The 14,548-nt window shown below is 42.2% G+C and overlaps 1 protein-coding gene across 1 annotated transcript in view; it reads left to right on the top strand.

Moving 5' to 3' along the window:
- Positions 1-14,548, top strand: part of IVD (isovaleryl-CoA dehydrogenase) — a 297,877-nt gene that overhangs the window by 161,321 nt on the left and 122,008 nt on the right. The window contains exon 6 of the mRNA XM_078659802.1: positions 10,916-11,052. Within this exon, the coding sequence (XP_078515928.1) occupies positions 10,916-11,052 (137 nt within the window). The remainder of the gene's footprint in view (positions 1-10,915; positions 11,053-14,548) is intronic.

Genomic DNA, 14,548 nt, shown 5'->3' on the forward strand with positions numbered 1-14,548 from the left:
GTTGCTTTGGGTGGGCCGTGTCTTTGCTTCGATATCTGGTACTAAATATAATGAGGAGGATAGAGTCCTGGTAGAAAGTGAATTGACCTGAATTGAAACTGCAGGTTAGCGTTGACTTCCATAAATGAAACTCTCTCTATGTGCAGTGGATAGGGAGAGGCTATGTTATTATCAGTCATGTCCTGGCTGCTGTATCTGTTCCAAGCTCTCTCAGTGGCGATCACTGAGGGTAAGGTTTGTTTACTAGTAAAGGACCTAATGATATTGGTGTGGGGGCAAGAGAGCAAGAGCTAGCTGTAGGTTGATTAGATCCCCTCGTAGCAGAGAGGGGGCCTGACTTGCCCAGAATTCATAGCATATCATAGGTCAGCACATTTAACGATCATTGTAGAGTAGACCGTGATGGAAATGGAGGAAATAGATGTTCATAGACAGAGCTTTACTGTACCGATCTCTCTAGTACCTTCCATGATTTGCTCAGTTCTACAGACTGTGTAAGGCTTACTTATCTACTCTGGCCAAACCTGTATTGGAGGTTTGGAATGCAATCTCTAGAGATAGGCATATCATATTTCCATACCTTAACACCTATATAAATTCAAATCCTGACCTTTTTCCATCGCTGCAAAAAGATGGGTATATGTTTTTGGTGGAGAGGGATAGCTGGGTCATAAGTGATTTATTTTTGTGGAGGAAATAACATTGTAGTAAAGATTACACTGTACCTGAGAGAAACAGAATGCAATACTTTAAATTACATCATTGAGTTATGCATCCCTCATTCAAAAGGCTGACACTGGAGGCTGCTACTAGAGGCTTAACCTTTATTTGAAAGGCTTTTTAGAACCCATTTAGGTACCGAGGAAATTATCTCGGGGATTTATAAACTCGTGCAGGAGACCTCCTCTTAGTAACCTCTAGAAATTTCAGGACTGGTGGGCCAGGGATTTTGGCAGAGAGATCTCCGACGAAGACTGGGTCTGGGTTTGGATGACTGCATGTAATACTATTGAAGTATGCCTCACAGAGATGTGGCCTATAAAATGTTTGATCAGTAGTATTGACCTCCAGTGCACCAACACCGTTTGTACCCTAATGGCTTGAAGACTTGTTAGTGGTGTAATGCTTTCAAAGGAAACTTGTAACGCATTCGTTGGGACTACCCAAATGTTACTCTAATGAAAGATTTTGACCCACAATCAAATAATTCTGGGAAGAGAAATTCCCTTGGACTCTGGGATCATTCTTTAAGGTCTTCTGGGCGACCAGTCCACGTTGTTTACTATAAGTGAGACCTTGAGGCACATGCTCAGGGTGGCTAGAAGTATCCTAGCAAGCAATTGGAAAAAGGACGGCTGACCCTAATATAGTACAGTGGCTTGGTATACTATGGCAGTAACTAGTATACAAGAAGTTGGCTCCTCACCTCACCATAAAGCAAAGAAATTTACCAAGGTCTGCTTTTCTGCACTAGCTCGCTGACAGCACACCTTCATTTTTATCCACCTAACCTGAGAACTCTGCAGCTATTCTCATGAGGTGCACAAGTGGTCCACAGACATCATACGAATGGTATTTGTAAGGGGGAGTTAACTGTGTGGTATAGGTGTGTAGAAAGACTTTTACTTGTTTTTTTTTTTTACAAAGATTTTAAAGAGACTTTTGGGGGGGGGGGGGGGTGTTGATTACATTGCATTCTCTGTGCTTAACGTTCATTTTGAATGGATTTTTAAAGAGACGAGTCAAAATAAATAACCCTTGTCTCACCTCTTTGTAGAAAATAGGTATCTGAACTCAAAAATCATGTTTTGGATGGACACTATATGATTCACACTATGGTAGGGGGAGTTATTTTACAATGTTAGGCTACTCTGGTCGTAAATTGGGCTAGGTGTGTTAATCCAATGCTCACTAGTTTTTGCATATTTAGGTGCAATATTGTCAAGTGCAGTATATATCCATGTTTTAAAGTTACAGAGTTCTGACTAATGCTCCCTTCCAGTGAGAAGGTTAAGTAAAAAAAAAAAAAACTTTCAAAACTGGAGTTGGTAACTTTAGATCATGCATGGCTAATATAGGGTGACCCGTTTATGTTTTTACTTAGTTTAAAACAGTATTCGACACAGACTTGAATATATATATCATTTATTCACTTTCAACATTGCCTAAAATGAGGAAGTAACTGTTTTTAAAGCATGGCCCACTATGAGTAGAACCTTTTATAATGTAATGAATAAATACGACTGAGCAGGCATCTATATACTCTTTTACTACTAGGGCTTCATGGTCTGTAGTCCATAGGTTAATACCACCTAGAGGGAGAACTTTGCTGCCAGTAATGCATATGGGGACAGAAATTCAAATAACCGAGGAGAGGAGTCCGGGGCTGGTGGTCTGTATAAAGGTGCACAGGCTATAGTCTATTCCCTAAGTATTCCTATGTTTGTAAGCAAGAGTTCAGTGGAAGTGAGGAGCAGTGCTAAGCATAGAAATTGTGAGTTTATTCAGGAAGATAACTGCCATACCACTTCCTACCTTAGTAGGTGACGTAAATTATGCCTCAGTCACTGAGGACTGAAACATTTAGGTCAGGTCCTGAGCTGTTTTTCAGTCAAATTTCAGTGTTAAAGTTAGGTTTTGGCCTGATCTAACAAAGTCTCAAACCTCAATATTTTTAACTTGGCAGCGGGTAGTTGGAGCTCTTCGTTGAGATAAAGATCAACTGTGACATTGCAAGTAAGCCCAATGAGCCCACCAAGGTGTAATGGGAATGGGAGCCATCAGCAGGGCCAGATTGGCCGAGTGGGCCCCGGGCATTTCCCAGTGGGCCAGAAGAGTGTAGTGCATTTTTGCAGCAGTGCTGCAAAATCTGCCCCCTGTAACAAAATAACAAAAGCAGCAGCACTGTTTCTCACCAGAAGCTTCCCCAACCCACCCCCTGATGCCGGTCCGGCTTAATTGTCAGGGCTGGTTTGCGTTCTCAGTACGGCCATGGCCATCAGGACTAACTGTACGTTTTGTGTCTCTTAGTCTCTACAGTATCTCATGTCTCTCTGCACATCCACCACCCATTTGAGTTGGGTTAGCCTCCTGGACATTGGCAAATTTGACAGAGCTGCTAACGGACCACCAAAATGAGGGTAGAGGAAAAACATGCCAGATGTCGATACCTACAGCCTGAGGTGGAATCGGCAGATGTTGCTCAGGACTGAGTGGGAGAAATGAATGAGGGGCAGCAGTGGCAAAGGATTTCAGATGCAGGCGACTGAGATGGCAGTGTAGCACAGAGCCATGGCTAAAAGTGGACTCCTTTGAAACTTGAGTGGGGTCAATTTATTGTTGAGCCATTTGAAACCTGAGAGAAGCGGGGTAGCTTAAATGTGAAGCAGGTAAGTGTTTTGTTAGTAATAAAGCATTTAAACTTAGTTATATCTGTTGTTGCAGAAATTTCCCAGAAATACTGCTGTACTTGGCGATGACGAGGCATATGTGAATGGCTAATGACTGCCTTCACAAAAGTTAAAGGCAGCCATGTTGTTTTTAGATACACTTTTGGCTGTGTTCTGTGTTACACCTGTAGATATAGGTAAGTATTCGTATTTTTCCCCATCTATTACCACTTTATTAAAGCAGTAATATGCGTGGACAAATATTTATAAGTTTCTGTATAGTTAAACAAAAAATGAGTATCGCAGTACTTTCTAAAAGGTACTGTAGTACATAAAAAAAGTTTAAAAAAATTAACAAGGCACTATATTACACTACAGTGTATTTTCTATTTTTAATATATTTAAATCTTCACCAAAAAAACTATGGAGTACCACAGCAATACTTACAAATTACTGCACTACTCAGTTTTTTTAAAAATGCACAGCTCTCCAGAAACTACTGTAAAAATATATTGTAAATTATAAAGAAATTTCTCCAACTATTATCACTTTCATAAAGTGATAATAGGTAGGGAACAACCATAAAACAAAATACTTACCTAGATATAAGGCCCTAACCCAGAACACAGCAAATGTGTTCTGAAAATTACATGGATGCTTTTTGTTTTGTAAGGACGCCCATTTGCAAATCAGATACTGCCTTCTTATTGGCAAGTACCGCGGCATACAGCTAAGTTACTGTGGAACAATATATTTTAACACTTAGAACTTTAATAATACTTGCACTATTTACACCTACTATCAAACTAGCATGTACCTCATAACCTGGCACATTACATCTGTTCACCCACTTTCACGCAACGTCTGTTTCAATTAGCACATTCTACTGTGACACTCAACTCTACTCCAATCTGTGCTATTATACTCTACGTCACTGCACTGTCCGCCACTCACCCTAGGCTAAACCCCTTTTACCCCTCTCCACCACTCCACTGTATGCTATTACACTCTACGCCACTCCCTTATACAATACTGCGGTCTAAGCCACTACACTGTCCGCTTCTCCACTGTATGCTACTCCACTCTAGGTATCTCCACTCTATGCCACTCCGCTGTATGCCACTTCAGTATACTCCAATCCACTCTACAACACTCCACTGTACGGTATTACACTGTACACCACTCCACTCTTTGGTATTACACTGTACTCCACACCACGCAAAAGTACCGCACTCCAATGTATTTTACTACACTCAACACTATTGCACCATACAACACTCCACTCTACGCTATTCCACTGCGACACTCCACTCTGTTACTCCACTGTATGCCAATACACTGAACGGTATTCCACTCTAATCCCTTCCACTGTTTGCTACTCCACTCTACAGCACTCGGTTTTATGCCACTATAGTCTGTGCTATTCTGCTCTATGCTGCTCGATTCTATGTCACTCCACTGTACAACCGTCCGCTGTAAGCTATTTGACTCTAGGCTATTATGCACTACAACACTCCACTCTATCCGAGTCCACTCTACCCAACTCCACTGTAATGCTATTCCACTGTACCCCACTATACTCTACAACACTCTAGTCTATGCCACTTCACTCCAATCCACTGTAAGCTTATCCACTATATGCAACTCCACTCTATGCCACTATACTGTATGGTATTCCACTGTACATCACTACACTGTATGCCTCTGCACTGTCCCACTTTCTACTCTACTACACTCCACTCTATGCCATTCCACTGTACGCCAATCCGCTACACTATACACTACTCCACTGTTTGCCACTCCCCCATATGCTATTTCACTGTATGACACTCCACTGTACACTACTACAGTCTACGACACTCAATGGCACTACAGTCTACCATGTTCCACTGAATGCCACTAAACTCTATGCCAGCCATTCCACTCCACACTATAACACTGTACACCACTACGCTCTAGCCCACTGCAGTCTACCCCACTTCACTCTGTTCCACTCTACACCACTGCACTTGTCTCTCTTTTCACCTCCAGGGTACACCACTGCACTGGGCAGCACTACTTTCTACGCTACTCCCTTGTACACTATTCCACTCCACTTTAAAGGACTCCACTCTAAGCTATTTCACTGTATGCCACTCCACTCTAGCCCACTCGACCTGAACATTACTACACTGAACACTAATCCACTACACTACTCCACTGTATACCTCTCTACTCTATGCCACTAAACTCTACGCGATAGCACTTTATTCTATGCCATTCTATGCCACTCCACTCTACACTATTAGACTCCACTCTACAACACACCACTCTATGCTATTCCACTCTTCGCCACTCCAGTCTACCCCACTCTGTTATTTCACTCTACCAAACTCTGCTGCCCAGTACTCCCCTCTATGCTATTCCACTTTATGCCACTCCAGTCTACGCAACTACACTGTACGCCACTCCACCCTACACCACTCCACCCTACACCACTCCACCCTACACCACTCCACCCTACACCACTCCACCCAACACCACTCCACTCCACCCAACACCACTTCACCCAACACCACTTCACCCAACACCACTTCACCCAACACCACTTCACCCAACACCCCTTCACCCAACACCCCTTCACCCAACACCCCTTCACCCAACACCCCTTCACCCAACACCCCTTCACCCAACACCCCTTCACCCAACACCCCTTCACCCAACACCCCTTCACCCAACACCCCTTCACCCAACACCCCTTCACCCAACACCCCTTCACCCAACACCCCTTCACCCAACACCCCTTCACCCAACACCCCTTCACCCAACACCCCTTCACCCAACACCCCTTCACCCAACACCCCTTCACCCAACACCCCTTCACCCAACACCCCTTCACCCAACACCCCTTCACCCAACACCCCTTCACCCAACACCCCTTCACCCAACACCCCTTCACCCAACACCCCTTCACCCAACACCCCTTCACCCAACACCCCTTCACCCAACACCCCTTCACCCAACACCCCTTCACCCAACACCACTTCACCCAACACCACTTCACCCAACACCACTTCACCCCACTCTACTTTTCCGCTATACGGCACTCCACTTTACGCCGCTACAATCTACGCTAATCCACTGTATGCTATTGATTGTATGGAATTCAAGTGTATGCCACTTCACTGAAAGATAGTATGCTCTAATCCACTATATACCACTCTACTGTATTTGTTTCTGCTGTACACCACTCTACGCCACTCCCTGCTGTACACCACTCTACGCCACTCCACGCTATTCCACTGTTGACCACTACACTTTACCTCACTCTGCTCTGGGCCACTCTGCTTTAGGCAACTCCACTGTATGCTGCTCTGCGGTATTCCACTTTATGCCAGTTCACTATACCATACTCCACTCTGCTACACTATACAACACTACACTCTAGGAGACTACAGTGTACGGCACTCCACTTAACGGCACTCCGTTGGATGACACAAAATTGTACACTTTGAAATACATTTTTATTAAAATATAAAAAAGAATATTACAATGAAAAGAAAAAACAAAGGGTAAACATTTGTTACAGTTAGGAACACTTTATTTATTCTTTCTATACAAACCTTAACTACATACACAAAGGCTGCAAATTGTAAAGTCATAATTGTACCTTAAAGGTAGAGGTCGTGGGCAGATGTAAAGCCTCACAGTATGGTGAGTTTAGACAGTATCCAGTACGTCCCTAAACAGGAGCGTTTTGAGTTGTTTCCTGAATGGGAGGTTCCTTACGCAGGTGGTCGGGCAGCTGGTTCCAGAGTTGTGGGAGCAGTACGGAAAACGCTCTACCCCCTTTAGATTCAGTATTGCATCTAGGGATGACCAGGTGGCAGGCTGTTAGTGTATGTAATTGAGGGAATAGGTTATCATTCAAGAAGATTGCCTCATTACGTGATATTACTATGCCCAAGTATTTGAATTTATCCTTGATCATTATCATGTGTCCGATGGGTGGCATAGTCGGTGCATCTCCTGCTAGAACGCATGCAAGGGATTTATCCCAGTTTGTCTGGGAGGCACCGTAGCTCCCAAACAGTTGGAATATGTGGAGTGTGCAGTGTATTGTCGATCGAGATTGTATAGCATATAGGAGTACGTCATCTGCATATATTGAGATTTTTACCTCCCATTTACCCCCCCCCCATTATTCCTCTTATTAATGGGTCTCTTCAGACCAATGCCGCTAAGGGTTCAAGTGCAAGCGCGAAGAGCATAGGTGAGAGTGGACATCCCTGTCTTGTACCCTTGTCTAATGTCCCTTTCAGTGATATCACACCATTCACTCTCACACCAGCCAGGAGACGTGCGTATAGTAACAAGCACCCAGGCACAGAACTTGGGTCCTAGACCGAAACGTTCCAGCGTCGCAAAGAGATAGTGCCATTCTATGCTGTTGAACGCCATATGCGCAACTAAGCAAAACAGCACAGAGTTTTTTGTTGGTTCATTCTCAGTCAGATGTAGGACCCCGTATAAGCGCCATAAATTCAATCTAGTGCTCCGCTGCGGCATAAATCCTGATTGAGCGGGGTGAACTAGTACCGTTGTTACTTTAGCCAAACTAGTCGCCAAGACCGTGGCCACTATTTTTGCCTCTGCATTCAATAATGGGATTAGTCGATAGGAGGAGCATTCTTCGAGCGGTGTGCCCTGCTTTGGGATAACCACTATTGTGGCTAGTCCTTGATCTTCCGGTAGTTTGGCCCACTCCAGGGAGTCAGTTAAAATGTCCAGCATGTGCGGCGCCATTAACGTCGCCAGGCTGTTGGGGTCAGGTGCCTTACCTGACTGCAGTGCCCGGATTGCCCCACAAATGTCTTCTGTGGTTATGTCTGTGTCCAACTCTCCATGCTCCTTCTGAGTTATTGTGAGGAGGTTTGCATCTTTTAGGAATTCTATACAGTCTATTTTAGTTCTGGTTGAGGAGGATTGAGCTTTCTGCTCATAGTATTTTGCGAATGCTTCCGCTATGGCCTCATTTGTCACATATGTGTCACCCTCAGGGGATTCTGAGCTCGAGTAGCCTGCTTCTCGCCTTATCCTTTTTTCCAGCCACGCCATCAATTTGGTAGCCTTATTTCCTACATCGTACAGTTTCCTCTGTGTTGCCCTAGCATACTCCTTCACTTTTTTCTTCTGCAATATCCTGCAGCTCCTGCTGCTTGATGCGGTTTAAGTGCCTAGTCTGGGGGTTAGGTCTTCCAGATTCAACCCTAGAGTCGACTCCAGTCAGGCCAACTCACGCTCTAGAGTTTCGCATTGGAGCTACTGCTCTTTCCTCTTGCCAGGACCTGTATGTGTCTCCTTATTACAGTCTTGTAGGCTTTCCATAATGTACCCGGCGAGTTTACTGTCCCCCGATTGTCCTGAGAATATTGTGTGTCCCGTTCTCTAATTTTTTCTTACATAGCTTAATCTTTGAGAAGCCCTGGATCTATACGGGGTGGTAAGGTGTTCATTCTGACTGGTCCTAGCATTCACACCTCAACCGGTAATTGGTCCGATATAACTCTTGCCATGCGTATTGCCCCTCGGAAACTACCCGCTGTGTCAGAGTTCATCATTTTAATTGATAATTTATGCAACACCTTCAAATTATCGTGCACCTGCATACACATTGTAATAAACTCAGTGGCCCCACTACATTAACTGAGTTGCACTGCTTATATACTTTATATTATATTACTTATACTATCTAAAATAATAGTATTTACACAAACACTTATAACAGCGCAAATCACATGATTTGTAAGAACACAGTACATGTTAGTAACGAGTTTTAGTTAATGAAGTGTGGCTGTCCAGTTTAATATACTGGGTATAGGAGGGGTGCACGGGTTAAAAAAAATTGAGGGTGTTGCGTAAATTATCAATTGTAGGTATAAGTTTAGAATTTATAATTTTTGTGTAGTTTGTTTGCTTTGTATGTAAAGAATAAGTAAAGTTACAGAAATGTAAAGGTGGTGTGTAAAATGTAAATCTAAGGTATGACTATAACTTTAAAATGTGTAATCTTTGTGTAGTTTAGGTTTGGTTTTTATAGAAAGAATAAAGTGTTCTTATATGACAACGGTTTAACCTTAGTTTTTTTCTTAATTTTTCATGTTAATTCCCTTTGATTTTTCCTACCTTTGTCTTGCCACACAAGGAATGCGATACAAGATCAATGTGTGCAAGAAAGAAATTGCACATTAAAGTAGAACACGTTTCTGACAAAAATGATGAGCAGGTCCTTAATGCTGTATTTTATTTACTCTACTCTCAAATGTAGGTGGCAGAATTCAGCATCAGAGTATCCCTCATATACACTACACTTGAGAAACAAGCATTGGCAAAGCCAACAGTTCTGCTGTTGGCAGCCAACCTTTTGGTAATTCTGATTTTGTTTTGTCATAGTTTTTGTAAAACTTAACTATTCAAGCAGCTGCCGGGCCTTCCTCAATCTAAAAAAATATATATATTTTTGAGGGATCTCAGAGAAGCAGATATTATCTACTTTGTGTGTGGGTGCATTCTTGTGAAAGGGCAGCACACCATTAGTCATAGTGACGTCAGTCAATGGCTGAAGTGGGCTGATGCATTGTTCTTTGATGCATGCTGGAGTGGGTGGAATAAAAATGTAAATTACGCAGACTAATGGATGAATTCGGGCTGAAAATCCCTATAAGTGAGTATGTTATACACATAATTTCAGTAAAATCCAATAAAATCCAAAGGTCTTAGCTAACATAGACTTAAAAAAGCCAATTGCCCTGGCATTGGCTGCCTCCATCTTGCCTTTAAGAAGGAAGGTAAGGTAAGGTAGGAAGGAACAGTTAGGGTTGGCAAGAATGGCAGAGCACAAGGATTAGCTTGTATTCAGAGTTCATGTGAACTGGTGTGAAAGAGCAGGAGTCAGATAAACAAAGGCTAGTCGAAAGTAATTTACACCAGAATTAGCAGAATATAGGATCTGATACAGCAGGACGCTTTTGACGTGAGCACATTAGCTTCTAAATGCTAAGACAACACTAAAGTAATTATGAAGTGAAAACACGGTCACTGAAGGGATCTACCTTGTGTGTGTAAATGTGCTCCTTGTGAAAGAGCAAATTGCAGTCACTCAAAGTGAAGTTGACCTGTGGCTTAAGTAGCCCGACCCATTGCTCCATGCTGTATGTTGTAGTAGGCAGAAGCAAAATGGGAGTGAGGCAACAACAGGCCGATGGATGAAGAGAGGTGGCTCAAAGGCCCTTTAACCGCTACCGCGTTTTCCCGCTGTGCGCTGATTTTTGAAAATCGCGCGGTTTGTGACAAAGCCAGCTCGTCATCCGCGTAGCGCAGGTAACGCCCATGACGAGCTGGCTTTGTCATCAGCGCGGAAGGGGTTAAGTAAGTTGATCATAAATATAATTTTAGTAAAATCAAAAGGTTTGGCAAAAGCCAGATCAAAAAATAGTACTCTCAGCTGAGAGATTCCAGAAAGTAAAATGTTTTTTTTTTTCTCCTAGGCGATTATTATGTTTTGAATGGCAACAAATTCTGGATTACCAATGGGCCGGAGGCCGATGTTCTGATTGTTTATGCCAAAACAGACAATAATCCTGAACAGCCAGCTCGTGGAATTACTGCATTCATTGTTGAAAAGGTAAGCCTCCATTTTTCGTAGAGCACCTAAAAAATTTCTACATTTAAGTGTAATGCTAGTGCAAATTTTCCACCTTCATAAACGGAAAACTCTACTTTGTCATCAAACTTTGCCCTGCTTACCGTGGTGTTGTGTATTCTCATACACAATGAGTATTTCTCGGTTTAAACATAGAACATATGCAATATATGTACATATATAGACCGCAATCCGTAGGATCTCTGGATGTTATTGCTTCTAGAGAAAGGTCGTATGCCAAAAATATATATGAAGCATTTCCTCCCTTTAATATAATTTTTTCCCTACATTATTTCCATACTTAACTTAGAATTAAAACAAGGCTAAACCAATAAAGGTGTTCAAAATCCCTTTAAGTTCTTTTTAAAGAAAAAAATATGTTCAAAATTGGGTTAATGAACTGGTGTACATAAAAGAAGAATTTGACAGTCCTATTAGGGAAACGGATGCTTGAAGTCCTAGAATGAAGTGCAGAATCGGTTAACGTCAGTTCATTGTGAGCAACTCTGCAGATCTTTGTACACAAGCTAAGCAGTCCCTTTCAGTTTTGTGTTACTTAATGTGGTTCTTAAAGGTATTTTTTCCTCCTCCTGATGTCTTTAGATGTGTACATTTCTAAAAACTTTTTTGAGGCAGTAAGCTTCTTTTTGTAGTGTTTACCATGTTATGGTTTTTCTCTTCTTTACTTTAAAGCACCCTAGTGACACTTTTTAGTTTGAGCCTTGGCAGTGCATGCGCTGCTCTGCAGGGCATGCTGTATGCAGGTATGGACTTGAAGCTCTGCCCACTGTCATCCCATATTTTTCATTGGCTTGTGTCATTGTCCTTTGTAAATGGTGGCTTTTCATTGGTCAATATGCTTAGTAGTCCCTCCTTAGTACTGCTTTGTCTCATTTTGTAACCTCCCATCAGTATACCCTCTATTACATGTGTTGTTACTCTGCAGGCACCTTGGAGCACTATTAGGTTAAATGGTTTTCTCCTGTCTGCGACATGCTCTACCCCAATGCTTTTTTTTCCATAGCACACCACGTTGATACAGTGGTGGGCGTGCGTTTAGTTAGTTGTTTGCGGTGCCAAACGCGGCTGCATGGGGTTTTTTTTCTATCATTTGTTCAGTTTTTTTGTTTACAAGTGTCCCATACCGTGCTTTCACTTTAATGTCGGTCACACCCTTTCTTTAGACGGGGCTTGTCTAAAGAAAGGTACTAAAGTGAAATCATGGCATGGGGTGCTTTTACAAAAAAAACTGTTGTTTGTCAACTTGACAAATGGATGCTTTTTTTGTAAAAGCGCCCCATACCTCGCTTTCACTTTAATGGTGGCCTCACACCTTTCTTTAGATGAGCCAGGTCTAAAGGAAGGGACACGGCCGCCATTCACGTAAAAGTGCACCATGGGGCACTTTTACAAAAATAGCATTTCCAATGCAATAAGTCACACATTTGCGAGAGTTTCATCTATTCATATAGTCATTTACAATGTCAATAGATAAAACTTTCATAAATGCAAGACCTATTGCATTGCAAATGCTTGTTGATCGTTGTTCCTCTTGCCATATAACAAAGTACTGTAATGAGCACATTTCATATATTGTTTGTTTTACAGAACAGTTGAACATATGACAGAATATGGCAATGGGGAGAATGGGTGGGCAAAGGAAACTCTTTAGTTAAGCTGTGTATGAGAAAAGTACAGAACGTATCCATTTATCAGATTTGGGTTGCAGATCAGTAATGTGGCCTGATGCATGTTTAACCCCATTGATATAAATCAAGATATCTCGAAGAGACCTTCAGTGGAGTTTCTGTTGCCTTTTGTAATATTTTGCTGTTGAAAAGATCTACCTTGAAGAATACAAAAAGGTTGAGCATTCTAATGTTGAGACACTACTCGGTCAACGATGCCTTCAAAGGTATAGATACAGACCAAGCATGTCCTTCACATGTTGCACTCACTCCTGGAACTCCATCTCAAATGTAAGAACCTTTGCTTCCGAAACCTGTGAGTCAGCACAGAATCAGTTTTGAATCAACCCCTTCTGCATCCGAGTGCCACTAGCATAGGGAAAAGTGATATTTCATATGAACATATGCAGAGGCGTTTTAAGGCATGGGCAAAGGTAGCAATTACCCAGGGTCCGCACCTTCTAAGGGGTCCACTGGTAAAGTGAGGGAAGGGGTCCACTGGTAAAGTGAGGGATAGACAAAATTCCTGACAATCACGTTGCTCATTAAAACAGATTCTTTTTTAAATTTGACTGCCTAGCATGCTGTAAAAAGAAACGCAGTGGCATTTACTAATGGTTTGCAGGTGGAGGATCAAAGTGATGCAAAGTGACAAAAAGAAGCACAAGCTCTTGCAAGGGTATTCACATTCCAGGGTAAACGTTATTTTGCACTGGAAATGTGCTCCTTTCTGAGCGCAGATCACACACTGGGGTGTAATTTACACAGATTAGCACGATCACGCATATTTTGTGACACAAAGACCCCTCTACTAAGATAGAAAGACTGGGCTATGCCTCAACAAATAATGCATCCTTGAAGCAGGCTCTAACATATAGAAATGGTTTCATTTCTGCACACATTCCAACACATTGCATATATGCCGACCAGTACAGCACATCTACAATGTGTGGGATGTTAAAAAATGTCTGTCTGTTAGATTTTGTACTGGAAAGGTATACTTCTAGAACAAATCCTGTTCTAGACAGCAGGCGCTTATCTCTGCTCTAAGGTGCAAAGGTAGTGCATGGTGATATATCAAACAAAGTTGGGGGAGGGTCTAAGGGGAGCAAATATTTAAAGACCAAGTGGACAGAGAAAAACCCCTTATTCACAATATGGCTATACAAAACAAAACTGTCACTGGTCTCTTACGGCTTAATGTGGGCAAATACAGAGAGGGAGTCTGTGTCTACCAGGAAATGTGTGTAAAACAGAGAGAAAATGAATCCCATCAGCCCACCCAGATGGCAGAGCATCATCATCTGGGATAGAATCAAAGGTGATCCGGTTGAGGAGTGACACACCTATTAGTATTGTGTGCTTCTCCAAACCAAAAAGACCAACAGTGATGGATCATACCAAGAAAACAAGCGTATGTAAAGGTGTAGGCTGTTGATTGCAGTGAGAAAATTATAATCTGTGAAAAAAAGTGAGATATAAAATTGGCTACCATGACCTAGGGAAAGTTTTATTAGGGAGAAGTCACGTGTCAATGTTAAAACTAAGTGTGAGGTAGTTCGAAAAAATAACTGTCTATTCAGGATTTAATTTGGTCAACATGTTTCAGCTATTGTAGGGGATATTGACCTACTAAGCTTTCTTCAGGACCTCTCAATCACTACTGCAATAAGGTGTATATGTATAAAAATGTGATAACATACATCCTAACATGCATAGGTATTCCACGAGGGGGATGTGTGCTTCATATGTCAAAGGATTCTTTCCCAAAATTTGTTTAGGAGAAAGCC

Source organism: Lissotriton helveticus, chromosome 9 (genome assembly GCF_964261635.1).
Source record: "Lissotriton helveticus chromosome 9, aLisHel1.1, whole genome shotgun sequence".
NCBI classification, from domain to species: Eukaryota; Metazoa; Chordata; class Amphibia; order Caudata; family Salamandridae; genus Lissotriton; species Lissotriton helveticus.